Below are 25063 nucleotides of genomic sequence, written 5' to 3' on the forward strand. Positions count from 1 at the left end.
ACATCCATCCGGCATTGTCTCTGTAATAATTTAATTTGGTTTGTCCAGTTTTATAATGTTTTTTCGTTCCTTTTACTTTCTTTTATACGTTTAGGGTTAAAGCTTGTCATCTAGTAATAAACGTACTCTACATTTTAGCCCCTGTATATTATTTTTTACATTATTTACAACAATTTTATGTATGAAACAATTAAGTAATAAGAGTTAGGAATTATGATAAATAATATAGATATCTTTTAAGCGCAGAAAATATTTTTTAAACTAATTTGTCAGCAACATTCAACTCTGAAAATATTTTCAAAATAAAGGTTATTTCGTACATTATTAAGTACATATTCACCTTGATTTAAAATTATAACTAAGGAGTTTTTACATAGTTTTGTAACATAGAATTATTTCTAATCTATTAGTTACTTATCAAATCAGTATAACAAAAATCTTAAAGTAGAAGAGTCTGACCTTTGTTTATATGAAAATGTAAATCATATTACAGTTTTTATGTGAACAACTTGGCGTATGCTATGGAAACATTTTGAAACCTACATTGTCTTAGAACCATATGTAAAAAGATATAAGAAAATACTCACTACAATAAGACTGAGGATAAAATTTCTTTTGTGTGAGACTCGCAAATTTTAGAGTGAATATATGATTGCAAGGTAGTTATTAAACGTTAATCCTCAGACTTTACAAGTATGTTCACTTAAGACCAGGTTTTTTTAAGACCACTTTCTTAATGGGAAATGTTTTAAACAAATCCTCAAGGTATAAATTATTAAAACAAGTAATTAAAATGCAAAGCTTCATCATATCTCCCTCAGGGGTAGTCGAACCTTTCTGCTACACGGGAGGCTTTCCTCTATGGAGAGGGAGCTGGCGACTCCGGGCTTACCTGAGCCAACTGTGAGCGTTTTCGTGCTCACAGCCTTTCCTCTTTCCAGGTAATAATTGCCTAACCCTTATTTTTTCGACCGCTCTTGGATGTATTTTCTTTCTATTTCTTTCTGACCGGCGCACATTGGGAGGCCAGGGAGTGGCTGAGCCCGTAGCACTGTTGTGTTGCAGGGGCTGCGTGTGACTCGACCGCCGATAGGTTAATCCCCAGTGTGTGTCAAGGGCCAGCCCCTTCGGGCCGTGGTCGGGGAGTGCGGCATGAGTGCAGAGGTCGGACTCTGCACTGCCACGGGCGACCACCAGCACGTCTGGTTTCCGGTGCTGGGAAAACGGAGGCCAGGCCTCAGGGAACTGGGGTAGGGACATTGTTTCCGAGGGTATACCCGCTCCTGGCTATTCCGGGCCGTCCCTTGCCGCACGATGCGCTGGTTCTGAACACCCATGGACTCTTTATCACAAAAAAACACAACTGAAATCAAAAGCGGAGAAGAGCTTCAACCTTTCACTCGAAGCTCCAAGATAGCTAGGACGCCGCCTATGGCAGTAGTCCCATTAGCGGAAGCCTCGGCAACGAAAGTGAGTGGCAAGGCCGAAGCAACACCGAAGATGCCTGGAACGGGAATGAAGACATCATCCCCTCCGGTATGTTTTCACATCCCCGAAATAATAATTCATAATTCGTTTATTGAAGAAATGCTTACATTACAGGCATTGCCCAATTACAATGAAGCATTAAAGTAATACTAAATATATTACATAGAGGATAAATACTAAAAATAACAATTTAAAAGTTCATCTTCATGCGCTCTCAAAACAATGAGAAACAAGTATAGTTTACAGCTGAGAAGTATAACATTTAAATTAACAACAAGCAATATAATAAAATGTGTATGGATGATGTAAAATAATAAATAGTAATAGTTGACGACAAATAACGATAGATATCTGTAACAAATAAATAAGTAACAACAACAATAACAAGACTTAATATATAACAGTTAAATAACGATAATACAAAAACCAAACTAATTAACATTGAGTGAAACACCCTGAATAAATTGGTCTAAGGAGTTGCCAAAAATATCAACATTGATTGGGAGTGAGTTATGCAAACGAATCATTACATTTAATGGAGAGTTAGCCGCCAGATTGGTAAGAGAGTAACGAGGCGAAAACAATAAACGACTTCTTGAATTCAGCCGAGGGACATTGAATTGTAGCTTAGACAGCAGAGCTGAGTCGCCGAGCACACCGCCCACCAGCTTATACAGGCACACCAACAAAGCCACCCGTCTCCTTTTACCCAGGGAGTCAATACTGAACAATGATAACAATTCTGGATATGGAACGACTGTTATGTAGTGATTAAACTCTTTATAATACAAAAACCTCAGAAATTTCTTTTGAACATTCTCTATCAAGTCAGACTGATATGCATAAGATGGGTTCCAGATGACTGATCCAAACTCTAATCTAGATCTTACTAAAGAGCAGTAAAGAAGCTTTATTATGTCAGTATTTTTTAAGAAGTTACTAGATCTGCGTATGAAACCTAAAATGGAAAAGGAAGACTTACAAACTGAAACTACGTGATCTGCAAAAGAAAATTTCTCATCGAATATAATGCCTAGGTCTTTAATGGAATTATTAGACACTGATTTTGTTCCTCCCATTTCATAATCTAAACTAATAATATTTTGCTCAGACTTCCTAGAAAATCGCATAATTGAACACTTATTGATGTTGAATTTTAAATGTTTGCAACTCCATTGAAAAAGATTATCCAAGTCATATTGTAACTCCTCACAATCAGAAATATTATTGATACTTTTGAATATTTTTAAATCGTCCACATAAAGCAAAAAATTACAATTTTTTATTGATGAGGTTATGTTGTCAATAAATACATAATACATAATAAATAGGAGTGGTCCTAAATTTTACCCTTGAGGGACTCCAGACTCTGGTTGGAAAGTCAAAAGATAGTGCCCCATTATATGACACGTATTGAGTTCTTTTGGATAAATAAGATGAGAATAATTGTATCAATGATGAAGACAACCCAAAGTAGTTCAGTCTAGAAAGTAATGCCAAATGGTCTACCTTATCAAATGCTTTTTCGAAATCCGTATAAATGACGTCTACTTGGCCACCAAAATCGATAGTTGAAGTACAAAATGCAGAAAAGTTTAGCAAGTTTGAAGTTATAGATCGACCAGGGAAGAAACCATGCTGATGAGGAGTTATAAAGCTTTTTACGTGATAAAACAATCTGTTATACAATATGGACTCGAATACCTTGGCAGGTGCTGACAGGATTGAAATGGGCCTAACATTCCTTATTTCCGATCTTTGACCTTTCTTGAAAATAGGAGTAACTTTTGAACGTTTCCAAACTTCAGGAAATTCTGAATATAAAATAGAAATATTAAATATGTGAAGCAAAGGAGTAACCAGCAGTTCAGAACATGCCTTGAAAATGTAAGGGGGCAGGCCATCTGGGCCAACAGAAGTTTTCGGTTTTAATTTAAGAAGAGCCTGCTGCACCTCATTGCGTGTGACGGAGCCAAGTGTCATAGGCGGTACACCCGGCATCACCGGGGAGCGGAGCGCACGACGCCACAACTCCTCACTTTCCAGCTGACAGTGTCCATACACCGAGCTAAAGTATTGGGCAAACTTGTCTGTTATCTGTGCGGCCCCTCCCCCTCCACCCCCTCCAGTCTCATAACATCCGGCATGCTATCTACAACTCTCAATTTGTTGATTTCATTCCAAAAAGCTTTAGTATTTGACTTAAGATAGCTCTCTACGTGTTTAATGTGATTTTCAAATTGCTTTATTAATATCTATTTTGATCTTGCTTCTTATTTCCTTATATTCATTATGAATTTCAGAAAACCTCTACTTTAAGTATTTACGTCTTATAATATTTTTCGTCTGATTAAACTAATTAAGTGTTGATCAAACCAAAGAGGGTATTTACGATTTGATTTACAATAATGCGGCACACACTGACTGATAATATTATTTGAAATGCAGGGAGAAGGTGCAGTTAAAACTACTGGGGTATTCAAGGACCCAGATCCCAAAATCCCCCAAATGGTTTAGAAAAATAACACCTTAAGTACTCTTTCTACCACTTTCGATCTAGGCCTGTTGCTGCAGCAACAAGCTGATGCCGAGAAGGAGGAGGAAAAGCACCTTTTAGAGATCGAAGTTTTTATCAAGAAGATGGAGACAGCTGTTAGGCAGCAGCCTAACGTTAACCGTACCATCAAAGATGGCCTGCCAAAGATTAAGGATTTGTTGGCCACATTAATGCAATGCCGAAAGATCAGGCACAAGGCAAGAGCCCAAGAGTATACCTTAGCTTCTCCAAAGGCTGGTAATGCTAACAAAAAGCGGAAGGTAAGAACCTCATTACCTTCTAGACTCGATGCGACACCTGTGGTGATAGCGACGGCAACGCAGACTTCCCCTGTGGTGTCCAAAAATTCCACCGAATACAGGATAAGCCCCCCTGAGCAACACCCAACTGATAGCCCCCGTACTACTTACGAGGAGGGTAATGTACAACAGTCACCTGAGAGGCAGTGGGAGAAAAAGTTGACGAGAAGTGAGAAGAGGCAGAAGAAGCGGGCGGGGGTCGCTACAAAGAAATTAGGTGACGGGAAGACACCAAAATTGACTAAGTCTACTCCGGCCAGGACAGCGTCAAGAAATTCCGCAGCGCTAAAGCCCAAACCGAGTAGGCCTAGGTTGGAAGCAATATTGATCAAGCCCTCCGGGGGGCGATAGTATGCTGAAGTTTTGGGGGAACTCCGGGCGAAAGCCAAGCCGGAGTCAGAGATTGTCATTAAGGCAATTCGACGGACCCAAAACGGGGATGTATTGCTCGAGCTGGGGAAGTCGAAAGATAAAGCCGCTTTTGCTGAGAGCTTAAAAAAAGCACTCGGAGACAAGGGGTCTGTGCGGTCACTCAACCCAAAGGTATCGATTGAAATTCGTGACCAATGATAGCGAAGTAACAGAGGCTATAAAGTGGGCTATTCCCGAATTAAAAGAATCTACATTTAAAGTATGGCTCACAAAGCCGAACCGCAGCTAGCAGCGAATGGCGGTCGCCGAATTAGGTGAGAGACACGCCAATAAGCTCTCCAACATCTGCGAGTTGGCTGGGTGAGTGGCCGGGTTAAACGAAGAGTTGTCGTCCCACGGTGCTTCCGCTGCCTTGGGTTCGGCCACTCCTCTCGAGCCTGTAAGGGGCCTGACCGCACCTATCCCTGTTTTCAGTGTGGTCAGATCGGACATAAGAGGCAGGATTGTAACCACCCTGGAGCACATACCGGGCTCAGGACGGTGCGGTGTGTTTAAGGACGCACTTGAACGGGCAAAGGGGAAAGCTCAGTAATTCGGCTCCTCCAGTGCAATCTAGAGAGATTCAGGGCAGCTGATAGTCTGCTTGACCAGCTGGCCCAAGAACATGGTGCCGACGCGCTCTTAGTGAGTGAGCAGTATCGAGTTAGGGACCCTTCGGTGTGATTTCCCGACACACTCCATACTGCTGCTTTCTGGGTGCGGAATCCACAAGAAGTTTTGATGCGGAGCCATGGACAAGGCCGAGGATTCGTCTGGGCAAAGTGTAGGGACGTTACAATTTTTAGTTGCTACCTCACCCCCAACGAGGCCATCCAGGACTTCCGCGATAAGATCGACTGCCTGGAAGAGAGCGTGATTGGCACCAGTGGACATGTCATCGTTGGCGGGGACTTCAACGCAAGGGCTGTCGAGTAAGGAATGTCTCTTACGAATTCCCGGGGGAAGTACATCCTGGAATTTGCTGCCAGGGCTGGACTCGTTGTTATCAACGAGGACAATACGCCTACTTTTCAGCGCCCCGGGCAAAGAGGCACGATCCCCGACAAAACCCTTGCGTCTGAGTCACTCTTGCCGCGGATCTCACACTGGATGGTGCTTGATGATTACACTGCCAGTGATCATCAGTATATCTTGTTTGATGTAACGGACGGCCTGCGAAGAACCTCTGCACCTCGAGAAGTACCGATCCAGTGGAATACTAAAAAGCTGGACGCGGGAAAGTTCACCGATGTCATCTTACGGGCAACAACGCGGGAACCTGCGGTGCACGGTGGGGCTTGCACCGAGACATTGGTTTCGTCAGTGATGGGACTAATAACCTCGGCCTGCGATAAGTCCATGCCGCGCAGGAGAATAAGGTGCAACAAGCAACCCGTTTATTGGTGGACAGACGAGATTGTGGATCTCCGCAGAGCCATGAGAGCTAGAAATCCCGCAGACCGAGGTCGTAAGACGGAGGCCTATAAGGCTTTAAGAAAGACTCTCCGCCGGGCTATGAACCGGAGCAAGCATGACTGCTGGCGGAAACTCAGGGAGGACGTCGATTCCGATCCATGGGGTCTGCGGTACAAGATTGTAACCCGAAAGATTGGCGCACGATCACCTCCATCCGTCATGGACGGCGCCACCATGGAGAAAGTCGTCCAGTCCCTGTTTCCAACCCATCCGTCGAGGCAAGAAGTCATATTCGAAAAGGGTGGAGGACATCCCGCTTTTCAGTAATGAGGAGCTGGAGACAGCTGTCCTCTCCCTGAAGAACAACAAGGCTCCTGATCGGGATGGGATTCCGAGTGAAGCTCTTAAACAAGTTCTCCAAGTCAACCCAGGGATTCTATTAAATATGTATAATGCCTGCCTTTCTGAAGGGGTGTTCCCGTCCCGGTGGAAAAGAGCCAGGCTTGTACTAATTAGCAAGGGGAAAGGTGACCCTGACCTGCCTTCGTCCTACAGGCCTTTGTGTATGTTGGACACAGCAGGGAAACTTTTTGAGAAGTTGATCCGCTCCCGACTGACATTAGCCGTGGAAGTTGCCGGGGATTTGTACACCCACCAGTACGGCTTCAGGAAGGGACGGTCAACCATTCACGCAATTGAAGAGGTCCGGAGAGCAGTTCAGATAGCTGAGAGTCATAGTCGGTACTCTCGTCGAGTTGTGCTTCTTGTTACGCTTGATGTCAAGAATGCTTTCAATTCGGCGAGATGGGCTGATATGTTAGATGCATTGAGGAACACATTTCGCATCCCAGAGTACCTGCTCAGGCTCATCGAAGACTATCTTCGGGCCCGAGTCCTTATATACGACACTAAAGAAGGGACGCGAACAATGAATGTGACCTCTGGCGCCGCGCAGGGCTCAATCCTGGGTCCGGATCTCTGGAATGTCTCCTATGACAGTCTTCTGAGATCCGGATGAGACAGTTTTAGTTGGGTACGCCGATGACGTCGCAGCACTGATTGCCGCACGCAACGTTGAGCTGGCCCAGCTGAAGCTGAATCAAGTCATGCGCGTCGTGAACAACTGGATGGAGGATCACGGGCTATCTCTTGCTTTGGCTAAGACAGAGATTGTAATCTTGACTAAGAAGAGGATTGACACTGTCGTTCCACTTCGCGTGGGTGGGGTAACTGTCCAATCTACTCGTGCCGCCAAGTACCTTTGGGTTATGGTGGACAATAAGCTGACCTGGAGAGACCAAATCTTCCGTACTGCGGACAAGGCCGCTAAGGGATCCCTTAGTAGGCTAATGGCCAACGTCGGTGGTCCCAGGTCTAGCCCAAGACGGCTCCTCGTGTTTGCAGTCCAGTCCGTCTTCCTGTACGGAGCTTAGGTGTGGGCAGATGCATTAAATAAGGAGGTGTATCGTATGCGGCTTGCTCGGTTGCAGCGACAAGCAGCTCTCAGAGTCGCATCAGCATATCGTACAGTTTCTGAGCCTGCCGTCCTGGTGGTTGCTGGAGTCATCCCGGTCAAACTTCTGGCTGAGGAGAGGAAAGCAATATACCAGCGAAAAGGCGAGATCGGCAAGGAACCACATGCCACATCATCAGAGCGCACCCGCACCTACCGGCAATGGCAGGGGTTATGGGATCAAAAGACCCGTGGACGTTGGACAGCACGGCTGATACCGATGTTCCAGCTTTGGGTGAAATGGCGACATGGTGAGGTGGACTATTACCTCACCCAGTTTCTCACCGGTCATGAATATTTTCAGTCCTACCTTTTCTTGATGCGAAAGACCGGTTCACCGGACTGCATTTATTGCCCGGGTGTTCCCGATGATGCGGAGCATACATTCTTCCGCTGTCCACATTGGGATAGGCCCCGCCTTGAGGCAACATGCACTCTAGGTGTTTTTCGGTGGACTCTGTCTGCCAAGTGATGCTGGAGGGTCAGGACAACTGGAACTGTGTGTCTCATTTTGTCCAGAGTATTCTCCGCGCTAAAAAGATAGATCTAGACCTAAATGCGGTTTAGACCTTTGACTTTCTGGTGGCTGGATAGGCGCGATCCCTGAGGGCTTAGGTAAAATTCAGACCTAACCTGAAGTAATGTGACAAACAGTTTCCGGGTTGGGATCCTGAAGTGTAGAGGAGGTTTTTAGTGGGTAGTTTACCACCTTGTGAGAGTCCCACACTACAGGCTGGCCACCTGTGTGCGTAAATGCATTTTCCTTCCTCTCCCTAAAAAAAAGCTTCATCATATCACTTAGATTTAGTTGCTTGCGTAAAACTTTATTGTTACAAGAACAAAGGGCTGCGATCTCCCTAAAACGTTAACAAGTTTTATTGTTTTATAATATAAATTGATACGCTCTGTATTTTTTAACATTAAAATCAATTACGATCTCTAATAGTTAGGCCTAATTCGTAAAGACAAAAAGGACAATTAGCACTTAAAATAATATTTTATTATTTATTTACAATTTAGAGAGCCGAACTATGCTTTCACAGATTGACTTGGTAGAACTCTAGCCCCTAGGAGTCTTGCCTCTGGAATTCGACCTATGGAATTCACGCTATGATAATTTGAAAATAAATAGCCGCTTGAGGTTCGACTACCAAATCTAATAATACATAATGTAATTAAATGTATATTTTAATATTCCAAATCAACTCAAACCTCTACTTTATCAAATGACTTTTTAGTTTTTATCTATTAGAGGAAAAACTTATCCCATGTAAAATAAGATAGTCTTGTATTTAATTATTATATCATGTAAATCACATTTCTACTTCTTTGAGGGAAATTATTACTAAATTATCTACTGTTATTAACGGATAATTATTACAAGCGATTCATATTTATAATAAAGTAGTCTAATAGATTAGGATTCCACTGAATTATACGTCAATAATAGTAGTATTTTTTGCCTGCTACTAGTCTAAATAACTTGATAAATACAATGGAGGGAAAAAATTTAAGTTTTCTGAAATTATTTGAATATTTTATAAACTGTAAATTATGCAAGGTTTTTCATCTCAAATGATTTATAAGATTTAATTTTATGTTAAATAAATAAATTACATTTGCTTGAAAATCTAAATACTTCTTCGAACTGAGCTGCGATGTCTATTTAAATTTAAATTGAATTATAAATTGTAAGATTTTGATAATGAACACTCTTTTATGTTATTATTCTATACATGATCTACCCTAGTTGCAGATTTCCTTAAGCATTGACAAACCCCATAGCATCAATCAGATTAGAATACATTGGTAATTAACCCTCCTGTTTTCTTTGCAAATTTCATGTTTGTGACATAGAGGCAGAATCGTACTTACGAATAAGAATTTATTAAATAACCATATCCTAGATAACCATAAATACATAAACATAGACACGTAACTACAGAACATTCTTAACACTAATTTATTATTGGAAAATGCTTAAAAATGCATTTAACTCGTCAGCAAACAAAACATTTTACGTTTTATTACGTTTGGCACTGTGGCTATTAAAACTAATAAATGGTAGTAAGAAAATATAGTTCTTTAAACTATACAATCGTAGGTAGCTGGTATTTACTACAAGTGAGTAAAATGTTTATAGTAATTTCTTTGGTCTTACACAAAATAATGCGTCATCAACACCAAGAAAAAGAAATATAAACTTGTACAATCATAAACCAAAGTTTTTAATGCATATACGTTCCATAAAAATGGTAAATAACCATATGGGAGAGAATTTATAAATTATATTCCTAGAATTCGTAATGTTACTTATTGCCATTGAAACATATTTCCATTTCTACAATTACTTTTCAATATTTTAATTCCATGTATAAATACTTGTGAGAAACAGAAGTTGGAGCTTAAGACCTCCAGAAATACGAGCCGCCTAAGAAGAACATTAACTTTGTACATTATTTTCTGAGCACGTCTTCTTCGTAAAATAAAAGTTAACTTTTTCTTTATTAGCACACTTAAAATGATATAAACATTACTTACATTAAATAATAATTATAATATAAATCTTTGATGGAAAATTATAAGTCAAACATAAAATACCACACCAAGTTCGGTGAATTTTATATCTTTCCCCGTTCGGCTTCAGCGCTTAAGTGTTTATATAAGGTGGCAATTGCAACTCCCAAAATTTTAGTCAGCTACTCTGAATCAATAGTAGTCCTGCTGGAAATACTTAACCTTTATTGACCAATAAAGGTTAAGTATTTTGAATTTAAACGTTCTTGCTTGAAAAATGTTAAAATATCGATGTCAGCACAAGGAATAATTTTAAGAATCCCAGGTCCGTGATACAAGTTGTGATTGATTGAATATTTACAATCGTCAGATTACTCATTCATGTACAGGTATGTTCGTTGTACATAATTTTATATTATTTGTATTATGTAGTTTAACTTTACCGATATTTTAACAATTCAGTGGATACGATTTATACTATTCAGAAACTATACATTAAACATTAATTACACAATAATAAGTAAAAGGAAATGACTCTTTGCATTATATTTTATAACATAAGAAAATTTAAAAATGTTTGAAAACAAAATTTAAAAATATTATTTTAAATCTCTATTTTCCTGGAACTTGTAAATAGCCTATAGAAGGCCGAATAAAATATGTAAGAATTGATAAGAAAGTATTGGATTTTTCTCTCTGTTCCTTTCTTTTTATCTTTAGCGATACTTCCCTTTGATAAGACTTTTTTTTACAAATACTTAATATAGTTAATATGTGTTACTAGGATTTTCAATATTCCACATGGAAATAAAATAATTTTTTTATCCATTTATATAATATTATTGATAGGTTAGGATTGATTATTATTTTAATCTTTTAAACCGATCATTGTATTTCCACATCTCCAAGTAGTCACTTTCGAATATAATTAGTGTTACATTCATTGGTAATACTACCCACAAAGCTGTAGTTTAACTTTTTCGTTGTTAAATATATTGCGAGAGATGAAATATATCGTTTTATATGGAGGACGGTGTAATATATTCTATAGCATATTAGTAATAATACCGGGTGTCCAGTAAAGAACTCCCTAGTTTTGGAAATTACTCACGATAGTATTAGTTTAAATGGATTAGTAATAATCCTTTGGTGCTTTACAGTATATTTGTAAGTTTTAGTTTCGAACGTTGGCCATAAGCTTGGTACACCTGTTTGACATTGAGCGTAGTTTTACCACGCGCCGCATCCAGCGCTCAGCGCTGTGAGTGCAGAATTGATGATAGTGAAGATTTTTTAAACAATATAATTTTTACTGATGAATCTACGTTCCACGTTAATGAGGTTGTAAACCGCCATAACTGCAGAATTTGGGGGTCTCAGAAACCACAGGAGATCGTTCAATACCAACGAGACTCGCCTAAGGTTAATGTGTGGTGCGGCCTAATGAACGACCGAATTGTTGGACTTTTTATTTTTGCAGAGAAGACAATAACTGGTGATATCTACTGCAACATGCTGGAACTGTACGTCTTTCCACAGGTGGATGACATCGAGGCGGAAAAGGGACCTGTCATATTCCAACAAGACGGTGCGCCGCCCCACTACAAACAATGTGTGCGCTCAGCCTTAGATGCCCGTTTCCCAGGAAGATGGATGGGTAGAGTTGGTCCAATGGCATGGCCTCCAAGAAGCCCCGACATAACACTATTAGATTTTTTCCTGTGGGGTTATGTCAAGAACTTTGTGTATTCAGAGAAGATACGTAACATTGACCATCTTTGCCAGAGAATCATAGCAGCAGTAGCATCGGTCACACCTAATATGTTAACTAATACCTGGAGAGAGTTCGAATATCGCTTGGATATCTGTAGGGCTACAAATGGTTCACATATCGAGGTGTACTAGTGTTAAAAAAATTTATTTCATTACCTTTCATTTAATGTAGCAGTCATTGTAATTTGTATATTGTACAATAAATAAACAGAATCGAAAACTAGGGAGTTCTTTTTCGGACACCCGGTATAAGGAGTGATATACTTTGAAAATATTAACTGAACAATAAAAATTGGTATTGTTTATTAATAATATATTTAAAAAATATATTTAATTTTAAAATCTGTAATATTTTTTTAATTTTTAGTTAAACTTTTGAATTCAATTACTTGATGTCTTACATTTTCATTAATTTCAAGAGGCATACACCTTCAATACAACAAAAATATACGAAATCATATAATATCTTCACAATCATAACACATTTCCTCAGCTTATAAATATTAATAACTTGCAATTTTTTACCTAAACACAACATCCAAATAAGCATTTAGAAGTTAGTGTAAATAAAGCTAGTTTCACACTCAGAAATCATTCAGCATCAAGGTGTAGGAATCCTTCATTAAATATATATATCCGCACTCTACAAATTACGTTTAACGCGGATCACGGAGGTTAGGTAATACCTACACCTTGGGAGGATTAAATCCCGGAAATTTAAAGAGTGAAAAGTGTAACGGACATGTGCTTTTGGACCCGAGAAGAGCTACGCCATTCGAGATCCGTACACTCAACCCTTTTAAAAGTAAGTACAATTAAAGAGAGATTTGAGCTACATGACCCTTGCCCATAACCAGCAATGAGATCGAGATTTACCTATCCTGACTAACATCATTGACTGCCGGCTGCCAGACGGGGGCGAAGCGACGAAGTCCCTGCTCACGTGATGTCATTACACGCCTAATGTGGTAGATCAAATATGTTGACTAATAAAGAGACCTGTCACCTGAATATATATCATCGTCTACATCTATCAAACCAGAGTAGGCCAGTTTATTGTGAATCTTATAATTAAAAAGGAACTCAAAAACATATCTTAAAAACGGTTAGTGCAATGCGGCTAATTTCTTTTGCACAATATTTGTAAAAGTAATAGGAAGGTATGTGACGAGAAAAATTCGTAAAGTTGCCTGGAATATTTTAGAACTCGGAAAAAATTGTAAGATTTATGCTCCATAATACAAATTTGAACTGACCTAAACAGCCGTTGACACTTTAAGCTAATATTTGACAAAATGGCTAAAATATCCGTGAAAAGTATATTTCAAATTGTATACAATATTAAATATACAGTCCTTGATCATAAGTATCATGCAGATATCAAAGACAACTTTATCATTTTAACTTTACCTTCAAAATTCGCTAGAGACGAAATAATAACATCATAATGCGTTTAAAATAATATATAAACACTGTTCTAAATGAGCCTTAATCAAGAAAGTTGTGAATCCTTTCACATAAGGTACTCAAAACTGGTGATTTTTCTTGACAGTGTGATATTACATTTAAACAGTGGGTGAATATAGACATGTTTCGAGTATCTATCTTTTCACAGACTTCGGTCCGTTTAATCTTTACTTCACAAAAGCATATGGATAAACATTTTCAAACGTAGCAAGAAACTGCTTCCTCCTTATACATAAATTTTGATAGGAATTACATGGATATTCCGCTAGATCGTAGTAAACGTTTAAGTCCACCGTGAGTTTACAGGGCTGAAAGAAGATATATTTTAACGGTATAACACTTTTAAGTCCTACGCAAGTGTATATATAATTATATATATATATATATATTTATTTATTTATATTTATACCTTTATGGAAACAGAAATATTATACATGAAAATTCTCTACATTTTGTCAAAAATACGACATTTTTAAAGGTTTAACGTACTTACCTAGCACTTACCTTGTTGTAAACATACTAACAACAAACAATACACAAAAAGAATTACCATATGTTATTAAAACTAATTCTGAATTACAACGAGTTACAATAATTGTTCATAATACAATTAATACAATTTATAAATTAAATTTGATTTTAGTTGTGTAATTTAATAAAATGAAACAAATTAAAACAGCAATATTTAATTTTATATCTCCATTTCTTAATGTTAAACCATCCGGATGTTGAACAGGACCAACTGATAAGCTATTTCTCAATGAATAATTTTAAGTCCATGTGGATTCTAAATTAAATTAATACTTGGAAAAATAACATTGATTAAATGTGTAGTTATTCTTCATTGCAACGCTGGACCTAAATAGTTATGTATTATTGCGATTTTCTTTAAGTCTAATCTGCATGGAGTTATTATTATTGTTTGACCAATGTAGTCTTTTATATAGTGTTTACATGCAATTGGTTAATTACATTGCTGGATTCACATGACATTTTACAAATTACAGGATAATGTTTAGTTCTATTATATAATATATTATTTAGAGAAATTTGATATTTATCCTCGATTTGGTGTATGTTAACATGGATATATATATATATATATATATATATATATATATATTTTATATATTTATATATATATATATATGGAGGTCATAAGTATACATGTGGACTTCCAGTGTACCAGTACCGTGCTCAAGTCAATAACGTACAACACAAACAAGATAGGACCAAGTATGGAACCTTGAGGAACGTCACACTCAACTTTCAGCCAGTTGGATGTCATGTCACCTACCTGTGCACACTGCCTTCTGCCAGACAGATAAGACCTCAGCCATTGCAGGACATTTTCTGAAAAACCAATTATTCTCAAATTAACCAATAGTAGTGTGTATTTTACACAATCAAAAGCCTTTGAGAAATCAAAGAGTGTCAGTATTATATTTGGTTTTTGGTCCATTGCGAATCGTATATCGTCAGTGACCTTCAGTATAGCAGTTTTAGTACTATGTCCTGTTCGAAATCCGGATTGTAAATCATTATTTCATGTTAAATAATCTGTAAAAGGCATTTGGATAGAGCAGGCAGAATATTAATTGGTCTGGCAAGATGTTGGAACTGAGGTCTTGTTCAATGGGCGGACAATATCAGACTTCCAAAATAAAGGGAAAATACCCTGTCTCCGTGACATGTTATAAATGTATGTGATTATTGGGAGGGTAGCAAAAATAATGTTCTTACTAATTGAATTTTTATGCCGTCAGACACTACAATTGCTTTCAAAACGTCTGATTGTATTACAGGTTTTAAATTAAATTTTTTATATTCATGCCGATTGATAGGCACATTTAGAAATTCTTTAGCATAATCCGTAACTTGGTTTGTATAGACAGTCTGACAACATGAAACAAAATAGTCATTAAGATAATTTAAGGATAATTGAATCGGAGGAGAAGCGCAGCATTTGCCCAAACCAAGTTCCCTAACATTGCGCCACAAATCGCTAGATGACTGTTTATTTTCAAACAGTTTACGCGCGTAACTCAATCTGGAATTTGGTAGAAGTTGTTTAACTCTATTTCTAATTTGTCGATATTGAACTATAAAACGGGGTCACTAGCTCGACGAGCTCTCCAATACAGGGAATGACTTTGAGCCATCAAGCTTAGAATTTCACACGTGATCCAAGGCACTGAGCGTCGCTTTGTTATGCGCTTGGTAACAACTGGTGCATGTTTATCGTGTAGCCCCAGAATGGTGGTGTTAAAAGCTTCAACCATGTCATCGACAGATTGCAATGCCTGTAGATTCTGTCATGGGGTCGAATAAACATCATGCATAAAAGAGGCATCGTCCATATTTTTAAAATCTCTGTTATTAATAAATTTTACTTTTGGCTTTTGGAACTTTGACGTTGATAACACAGTATACAAGGTCGTGACGCGAAACTGCTGGAATTGGAAGATGCCCTAGATGCGTCACGTCAGAAGGGTCAGTAACAACTAGAAGGTCCAGAAGGGTGTCTGACTCGGCAGTGTGATTTGTCGGGCCTAGTTGCAGTATAGTCATGTTAGTAGAGTCGAACATTGTTATCATTTGCGTAGTATTATAATCTGTCTTTTTTAGTAAGTTTGTTTTAAAGTCGCCTATGATCAAAACTCAACTGTAGCTGGGCAAGTGTTGTAAGAGAGCGTTTTCAAAGTCTTTCAGAAGACCAATTCTGGGAGGCCGATAGCACACACCGACCAAAAGGACATCCGATACAGATAAACCAATTTCAATAAACATGAACTCAGGCCTGGCAGAGTATTCAGAGGGAGATACGGACAACAACTCAGACCCTCTCTGACATAAACTGCAACACCGTAAACTTAAAATTTTTAGAATTCTGTAATTTCTTAGTATTACATAGCCAGAGAAGGCCACCTCACCTGAAAAAACACTCGGCTTAAGCCATGATTCTGATACGCCAATAATGTCAAATGTTTTTGAGGCCGAAAAATTTCTCTGATTTCGTCTATATTTCCAGGCGGTGATTGAGCGTTAATATGAGTAGCTTTAAAGAGTTTGTGATAAAGAGACAGTGTTGAGGACAGGATTTGAGCTTTGGAGATCACGTTTAAAGGAAGGGAAGAGAGAGCCGGCCTAGGGCCGCGGTCGTCACTGCGCGAACCCACTAAAATGGATCCGCTGGTAGCATCGGTGGGACACGGCCGACCAGGCAACCACACACAAGCTGAACCGGCAGGAGCTCCTGTACACGCACACACTCACACTTAAATTCATATAACATATAATAAAAAAACAGATTCTAGAAATATATATACATAAGAAAAAAACAGACAACTATAGGATAACTAACGAACATAACAACGATGATATGTAGCACTTTTAAGCTCCAAGCTCATTAGTATAGAAAAAAGAAAATTAAAGTTAAAATTTCCTGCGGTTCAGAATAGTAACTAAATTAGATCAATTAGGCCAGTAAGTAATTGTAATTTAAATCAATGCAATATAAGTAAGTAGTAAAAATAAATTTTAGTATAAATAAACAGTAAAATTAGTATTAGCTATAACATGTTATATAACTATAAAAATAAATAAAAATAAAATCAAGAAAATAATTATGAATTTATAACAATGGAGTCATTATTAAAGGAGCAGGAATCCGTTATTTCGACTATAAAGGTGTGTGATTATGGCATCATTTACAGTTTTTCTGCCTTGCCAGTTGTCAAAGAATATGTGATTTTGCTTACAATAAGTTGTTAGATGATGGCAGAAATTCACAAATATAAAGAACAAAATGTGGAGTATTTTCCGTTGTGGATTCTGTTGTTATAATCTTGTTGTTATAATTCAACCTGAAAGGATTCGCTTTTAAATTTAGTTCATTTAGCTCCAGATTTTTATGTTTCTTAATTTTGTGTTTTACAAGAAATTTTATAAACAATTTGCCTTGTATTTTATTACGTTAAGTAATAATTCAAATGGTCTAATATTGTATGAAAATTAAGTTGAATGGTTACCATAGAACTTGTTCTTTCTAAAGATATTACATTTTGAATTTAATGTACCTTGAATATAACAATTATTCTAGCCCAGCTGCAATATTTAATAGTTACTAGTATAATTACGTTTATCCACACAATAAGCGTTATCCCTAAATGAACCTCGTGATACTTTAATTGTGTACATCTTACGCGTTAAGAATATAAAACGGTACATTTGGAAGTTAATTTGCCGTTTCAATTTTTCTGTTTCACCTGTATTACGTTAAAATTAATCAGTCAATTACACTTCATTTCATCCAACTAAATAAATTTGTATTAGTAATGTTAAAGATCAATTTAATCTGAAATAAAATTATCATTGTATTAACATCTCAACCGAAACTAGAAACTTAATGACCTAGTATAACTTAATAACAGTAATTATTCGTTTCTATAATATTTTATTGATAAAACAGTTGTAAGAGAATTAATGATAGTGAACTGCAATAAATTGGATATAGATCATTAACGACTACACAATCAGGTGCAATTTGTGTATATAATGGTTTGGAAAAAGGTGCGTTTATTATTCACCTTTACTCCTTATCTCAGCGTAAGTGATAATATAGTCTACTTTAGAAAGTAACTTTTAAAATAAATGTATTATTACTTATGTTATTTGTGAGTGTGGAACCGGTTTAATTACAACGATCAGTTTGCAAGAACATTTATCTTGCAAAGGGCTTATATCAAAAAATGACACCCATATTCGACTCGCAAACCACTTTGGCCAATTTGGATTAAGTATACTGCATCCTGTTTTATTCTTTATTTCCGGAATTTGAAAATGTTCTACTTTGGTTTAAAAGGGCGCCATATAGTTTTAATTTTAAGTGCAACAAGTTTCAATTCATGTTACATTTGCGAATAAATTACACGATTGAATTCTTTAAGAGTAGTTTGAAGAAATATAAAGTTCATTTCTAATATTTTCTATATTTTTCAAAACATTACTAAATACGAGTAAGCGAAACCCTTTAATTCTTTAGATAAATCTCAAGGTTAAGGAGTGCAAAAGTAAAAATTGTATTTTTAATATTTTAAGTACATCAAATAATTTTAATGAATTCCCAATAAGGCGTTTATTTTAGAGATAGTATTTTTCAGTATTTAGGCTAAACAAAATTTGTGTTCTTCAATTTGTTACATGATACAATCAACGATTCCGCTGCCACTTTTAATTGAAGCTAGGAGAATAATTTTATAAATTGGAACTCCTGAGCTTGAGCTTTCATAAAGAGTGTATATTTATACAGCATTTTAAATTATATTATAGGAGCCTCCCGTTATAAATATATCAATTATTTAGATTACTTGTAGTTTTCTTATATTTATGACAAGTATGTTATAAATGTTTTCATTGTCTAGGCATATAAAAACCTATCATATGTGTATAAACAGTTGCATTAAATGATAGTATTATTCAGTTCTGTGCTACGTTGCAAGTTTTAAGAATTTAGTTCAGTGTGAAGTTTTTAAAAATCAATAAAGTATTTGTGTTGACATAATGTAAGCTTAATTAATAACATGTTTATCAGTAATCCCAGACAAGAACCATCAGGGGATTAGTTTCAAAGCTCTGTCATTTCATTTGACAGTCTCATACGAAAAAGCGGACAGAGATTGGATTATGTCTTCAAACTATTGGGGTAGACTTCTCTAAACGCTCTGAAGCCCGCAGTTATACAATATAGATTACAATAATATCACTAAAATTTAAACCTATTCTCTGAAAAATTTATTTTTAACGATTTTCGTAGGGATTTACCTAATGTAATTACTACTTTGCCAGAACACTGAAAGAAATTTCGTATTTTTGTAGTTTTTATTTATTGATATTCGTACTTTGATATATCAAAGTCACATTTGATTGAACATTTACAGACGCGCAAGCATACGCTTTTGCACGTAGTCACAATTGCTATAAGAGTATTTGCTACACATAGCTTAGGTACGTTCTTAAGATGATGCTCCTTTTAAATGATGTATTTAAGCATCATTTAAGATGATGCTTATTGAAATTAAATAAGGCTATTGCCATTTATACAATTTAATGTAAATAAAAGTCGTTTGACAGGTATTTGGTCTTCCGATCATATGTTAGTTTGCTTATTTAAACCCATATGTGACAGATACGGCCAAATACAAAATAATTGAATCGGAAAAAGTAAGCGCTCTGTGGTGTAATGGTAGCACATTCACCCGGCAAGTGAGAGATCCGGGTTCGATTCCCGGCGGAGCAAGTACTTTTTGTGATTCAATGTTTATTGAAATTAAATAAGGCTATTGCCATTTATACAATTTAATGTATATATATATATATATATATATATATATATATATATATATGTATTTCATAATAAAATTAATAATCTTATTATAAATTAAATCACTTTTGATATGTCAGATGGCTTCTTATTATTACATCTGAAGTTCTCACTGAATGACCACCATTATAATAAGAAAATAAAGGAAATTATTATTCATGTTTAATGACATCTACAAAGTTATACACCATGAAAATCTAATGTTTTATCTCTGTGTCTGAGAGTTTGTGTCACCCAATTAAGTAAAAGCTGCCGCACCAGTTACACTGAAGTTTTATACAGACATTTTTGTCCCTGGTTACAATATTATATTAAAAAAACCTTCGGTCTACGCCATACTTCAATAAACCACTGAGGCATAGAGGCACCAAACTGCTGTTGACACTTTCAAACTGTCTTTGAAGTTTCAGCTGAATTACATCAAAAGAGACTGAAACAGATGTTTACATTAAAACTTTATAAATCGTTGTTTCAGTGCTTGATTATTAGTAAAATGCAGTAACAAATACAAAGTTAAGTTATAACTTTCATTTCAGATTGAGCCATTTAAAAATAAAAAATTTCCCATCTCATCTTAATCAGACCCATCCTAATCAATAAAGCTAGAAACTTTTGAGCATGATACATTCAAAATTGTTTGGCTTCCTTGAAATTACGGTATGGCATTGTTACACTAATATGCCTCTACGAACGATACTTTCCCAGAATTCAGTCCGTATAATTAGATTTATACATATCAAATCTACAGTAAGCGTTACGACAAAATCATTAATATGGACTTGAAACCAATATTCTTCATGTTATCTATACAGTAGTTTTCTATATTCTTTAGTTAATATACACTCGGGCAAAGTATCATAGTTTGGAATAATTTGTACACTCGGGGTCTTGGATTGGCATACAATTCTTGCGCACCAAGACAATCCAAAGGTCCTTGATGACAAAGCTAGACAATCCACACGTTCTTAATGAAAAAGCTAGACAACTCACATATCTTTGATGATAAAGCCAAATTGAAAGTTTCACTATTGAGTTATGCTGAAGTACCTTCTATTTAGGGATGAGTTATATACAAAACATATTTCTGCTAAGCTGATTCAAGGGATTTTGCCATATTTAATTCTTAATTAAGTATTAAACCTTTATTCTCTATATTCTTTTTCAATTTAGGTTTTTGTTTAAACAAAATATAAGAGCCCGACGGCTGTGCATATTGCTTAATTTTATTGCTGGAAAAGTTTCAAAACTGCAATTATTTTGAATTTAAAATTTATTTATTACGGTTCCGACTAATATACAGATTATCATTGTAATATACTCAATATTATTTATTTATTTTACGTGTTTACGATTTTATTCTATATTGGTCTACAACACATTTACAATATACGATTGTTCTAAATGAATACAGTGCTGATGTATAATTAATCTTAACTGATCTAAAAGCGGGAAAGTAGGTATTGAATTCTATGATTACTATTTTTGAAGTATTGTGCAACTTTCCATAACCGTAGAACTGTTTTAGCACCCCCTCTTCCAATAATGTTACCTACATTTCTATGTCTGCTTCAGTGAATTTATGATGAGTTCTGTAGTGCTAACAAAGAGTTTCACCACCTACAGACATGTTTCCACTGTCTCGCCTCTTATAATGTTAACTACATTTTTCTGTTGTAATAATATTATGATGTGGTCTGTGATGTTAACCGAGATTTTCACCACCCATAGACTGCCTCACCTTCAATAATGTAACCTAATGTATTACAATTGTTGAGGTTAAATGTAAGAAAGGGGATATGTGACTCTTATTTTGCCTCTGTACTTATGTACACATAAACAATTATGACAATGGCTATGACCACTTACCTATTACTGTTGCAGTAAAACTATGATGTGGTCTGTACTGCTAGCCGTGAGTCTCGGCATGCTGCTGTTGGAGGTTATCCCCTCATCACAACAACAACTTTTTGACGACGTTGTAGAACCCCGCACATATGTCCCACCATATAGGCCACAAAGGGATGTGAGTGATGGTAAGCATTCAAATTAAAAATACAAAAAAGAAAAAGATTAAACACTCTGTAATAATAATAAAGTATTTAGCTATCCGATTGTAGCTGATATATGCTTCTGATTAGCAAGCGGTGATAAAACAGCGACTTGTGAAGGCCTCTGATGTTAGTAATTGACTTGACCTGCCCTTAAAACCGCAGCCGATAAATTATGGACAACCGTGAATGTTATTTTTCACCGTGATATAATACCGATGGTTATATTAGCTTAGGTAGCTGACCAAACAAATACATAATAAAGAATATTATTTCCAATTTTCACTTCGTCTAGTGACGCCATTTTCTATTCTTTATATTACAATAATTCATTGTGTTCTTTTTTTTATATAATCAACAAGGTGTCTAATAAAAATGTTAAAGTAAAATAAACAAAACAATTTACTTATACAAAGTGCACCAGACCCAAATGATACTAGTTTTAACAGAATTTATCAAGGGATAAACAAACACGACTACTTTAAATATACGACGAATCTCCGAGTTCCATTTGATAAAGTAAGTTTGTACATACGCACAACTGTGGCTTGATTATAAAACCAATCATTTTCATAATTGGGGAATTATGTGGGGAAAGAGTTGCAACCCCTAAGAGCAATATATTTTATTTTTCTACGTCTCAAAGTTGTATAAATGTTGAATTTGGCACACATATAATTCATGCTATGAAAAATTAAAAAACTTACGAACGTAACAGTGAGGTAAGTAAATCGTGTCAAATTTAACCAATAGGTACGCAATTTATAAGGGTTACATAACGGTATGACGGGATATTTGCTACATCAAGTTCGACAAGTAAATAATTTATTTCCTAAAAAATACGAATATTAGTACAAAAAGAGTCGTATGAATATTAAACATCTATACTTACATAAAATACCACTCTGTTATGACAAATGAAATATATAGTTTTAATAGGATAATAGGGTCCCTAGCCATAACCTGTCTAGGGATTCCATCAGATAAGGTCATAATTTAAATAAAAATTTCATCTGCTGTTGTAGACACTATAACTCATTTAGCCATACATTTATTTATTGTTACACTTACATAACTGGCGCACCAGAGAGAATTATTGAAACTTAGACATATACTTTAGGAATTTAAACATAAACAGAATAAACTAATTTTGTAAAATTGTATATATATATATATATATATATATATATATATATATATATATATATAAAATGTATACAAATGTTTTAACACTGCCACAGACTGCCAAACCAAAATGACAAATATTAAAGGTTTTCCTTTTTAAACTTATTTTAAAGAAACCTTATACACTTCCATATTTACATACCACAGTATCATATGTTATAATAGATAATCAATTTGTTATTGAATAATAGTTTATAAAATCCTCCACGCTGCTTATATCCATACTTATAAGGATGCCCCCGTAAAATAAATTTTAATATCGTAGACCGTTAATTCAACGTTTGGACCGGATTAAGATTCCCGCTAAATATGATTATAAAACTGTAATTATTAAAGTTTTAATTTTAATGAATTGACGTGTCACCTGAAATAAATAGAACAAATATACACCTTAAAGTTTCAATTTTTGTATTTTACTCTTGCTATCTGCCAATTTTCTCTATATGCTAATCCATAAAGACGTTCTACTAGTTAAGAATGCGTAGTCCACATGTATATTACACTCTAGTATTGAAAGTTCTTAAACATATTTGATGAAGACATAGGTGGATAGGAAGTAATATAGGGCTGTATGGGATACACCTAATAGTATTAAATAGTTCTGCTTTCCTAAACAGTAAAAAATTCAAGATTCTTATTTCAAAAACGCCCCAAAGTTGTATTTAAAGATTAGAAACAATTACCCACTGATTGATTGTTGAAAGGGCGAGTTTAAATCGTCCAGGTTTGGCTGCCGAATCGGTTGTTTTGAGACCAGATTTGTTAATTTTGGCTGGCAGATCGGTTGATTTGGCGGGCAGATCGGTTGATTTGGAGGCCAAATTGGTAGATTTGGCGGGGAGATCGGTTGATTTGGCGGGCAGAACGGTTGATTTGGCGGGCAGAACGGTTGATTTGGCGGCCGGATAAGATGGTTTGTCCCACCTAATAAACCAATCTTATCAGGACAAAACCATTCACATGTAACCATTCACCAGGACATTGATTTGTAATGTAACAAGACGACCACCCTTGTCATTGAGTTATGACGTTTTCACAGGACTTGTGCGTAGTTACTGGATGATTGCTATAAGAAAACAATATTTGTACTATTTAGATAAAAGAGTCCATTCAAATTTTAATAATTAAAATAACAGCATGTTCGTATCTGATCAAAGAATATTTAAAAAGCGAATTCTCCGACCATCCTGACGAGATGAGAGCACCAATACAGTAAGGGGAAAATGTTTTTAACACAACGTAATGTCTGTAACTGAATTATATGTTTATCAAGTTTGTGCTTTATAAATTTCCTATAATGCAATTTTTAATGTTAAGTTTTAAGTAGTTCTGATATAAATGTAATAATTAGAGATAAGATTTACACAATAACTTCAATAAACCAATTTAATTAGATTTGTTAGCCTTTTTAAAATTATTGAAATCCTCGTTTATGTATAAAGGCACATAAGTGGAAAAAACCTGAGTTTAAATTCAACATCTGTACAAGTTATTACTAATATTTAGTATGAAGTATTTAGAAAACAACTTAACAATCTTCTCAATGTAATATATGCACCTAATCTGATTTTTGTATTACCCATTAGGCCTACTGTTGATATTGCTGACATTCTCAACAAGTCAACTTTAAATAACAGGAATTTTTCTTTATATTTATATTTTTTATAATAATTTTATAATAAGACGAGAAAAGATATTTTTTTGATCCAATAGAATCCAGTGATATCATAGTAATTTATTAATTCTATTGTAGTATTAAAAAACAATTTATACCGACTTTGTTGTTGCTAGAACAAACGTATTAATATTGAGTAGCTAAACAAAGTATTAGAATAAGAAAATAATTAAAAATCTGGGGTATTGATTGAGAAAAATGAATAAAATAATAATCAAGATGATGTGTTGTAGAAATGGAAATCGACGCCTCCGTAAAACGTCATCCAGGACATCGTTGTGGTTCCCCAAAGTGTGGTTAGAGATGACTGTTATACAGTTTCTTTTATGTTA

The 25063-nt window shown here is 35.8% G+C and overlaps 1 protein-coding gene across 1 annotated transcript; it reads left to right on the forward strand.

Annotated features, from left to right (window-relative positions):
• Window positions 1–7640: 7640 nt before the first annotated feature.
• LOC124366767 lies at window positions 7641–8156 on the forward strand. The gene has a single exon (XM_046823368.1). It carries the CDS (start codon window positions 7641–7643, stop codon window positions 8154–8156), a length of 516 nt encoding a protein of 171 aa, XP_046679324.1.
• The last annotated feature ends 16907 nt before the right edge of the window (window positions 8157–25063 follow it).

This window comes from Homalodisca vitripennis, chromosome 7, assembly GCF_021130785.1.
Source record: "Homalodisca vitripennis isolate AUS2020 chromosome 7, UT_GWSS_2.1, whole genome shotgun sequence".
NCBI classification, from domain to species: domain Eukaryota; kingdom Metazoa; phylum Arthropoda; class Insecta; order Hemiptera; family Cicadellidae; genus Homalodisca; species Homalodisca vitripennis.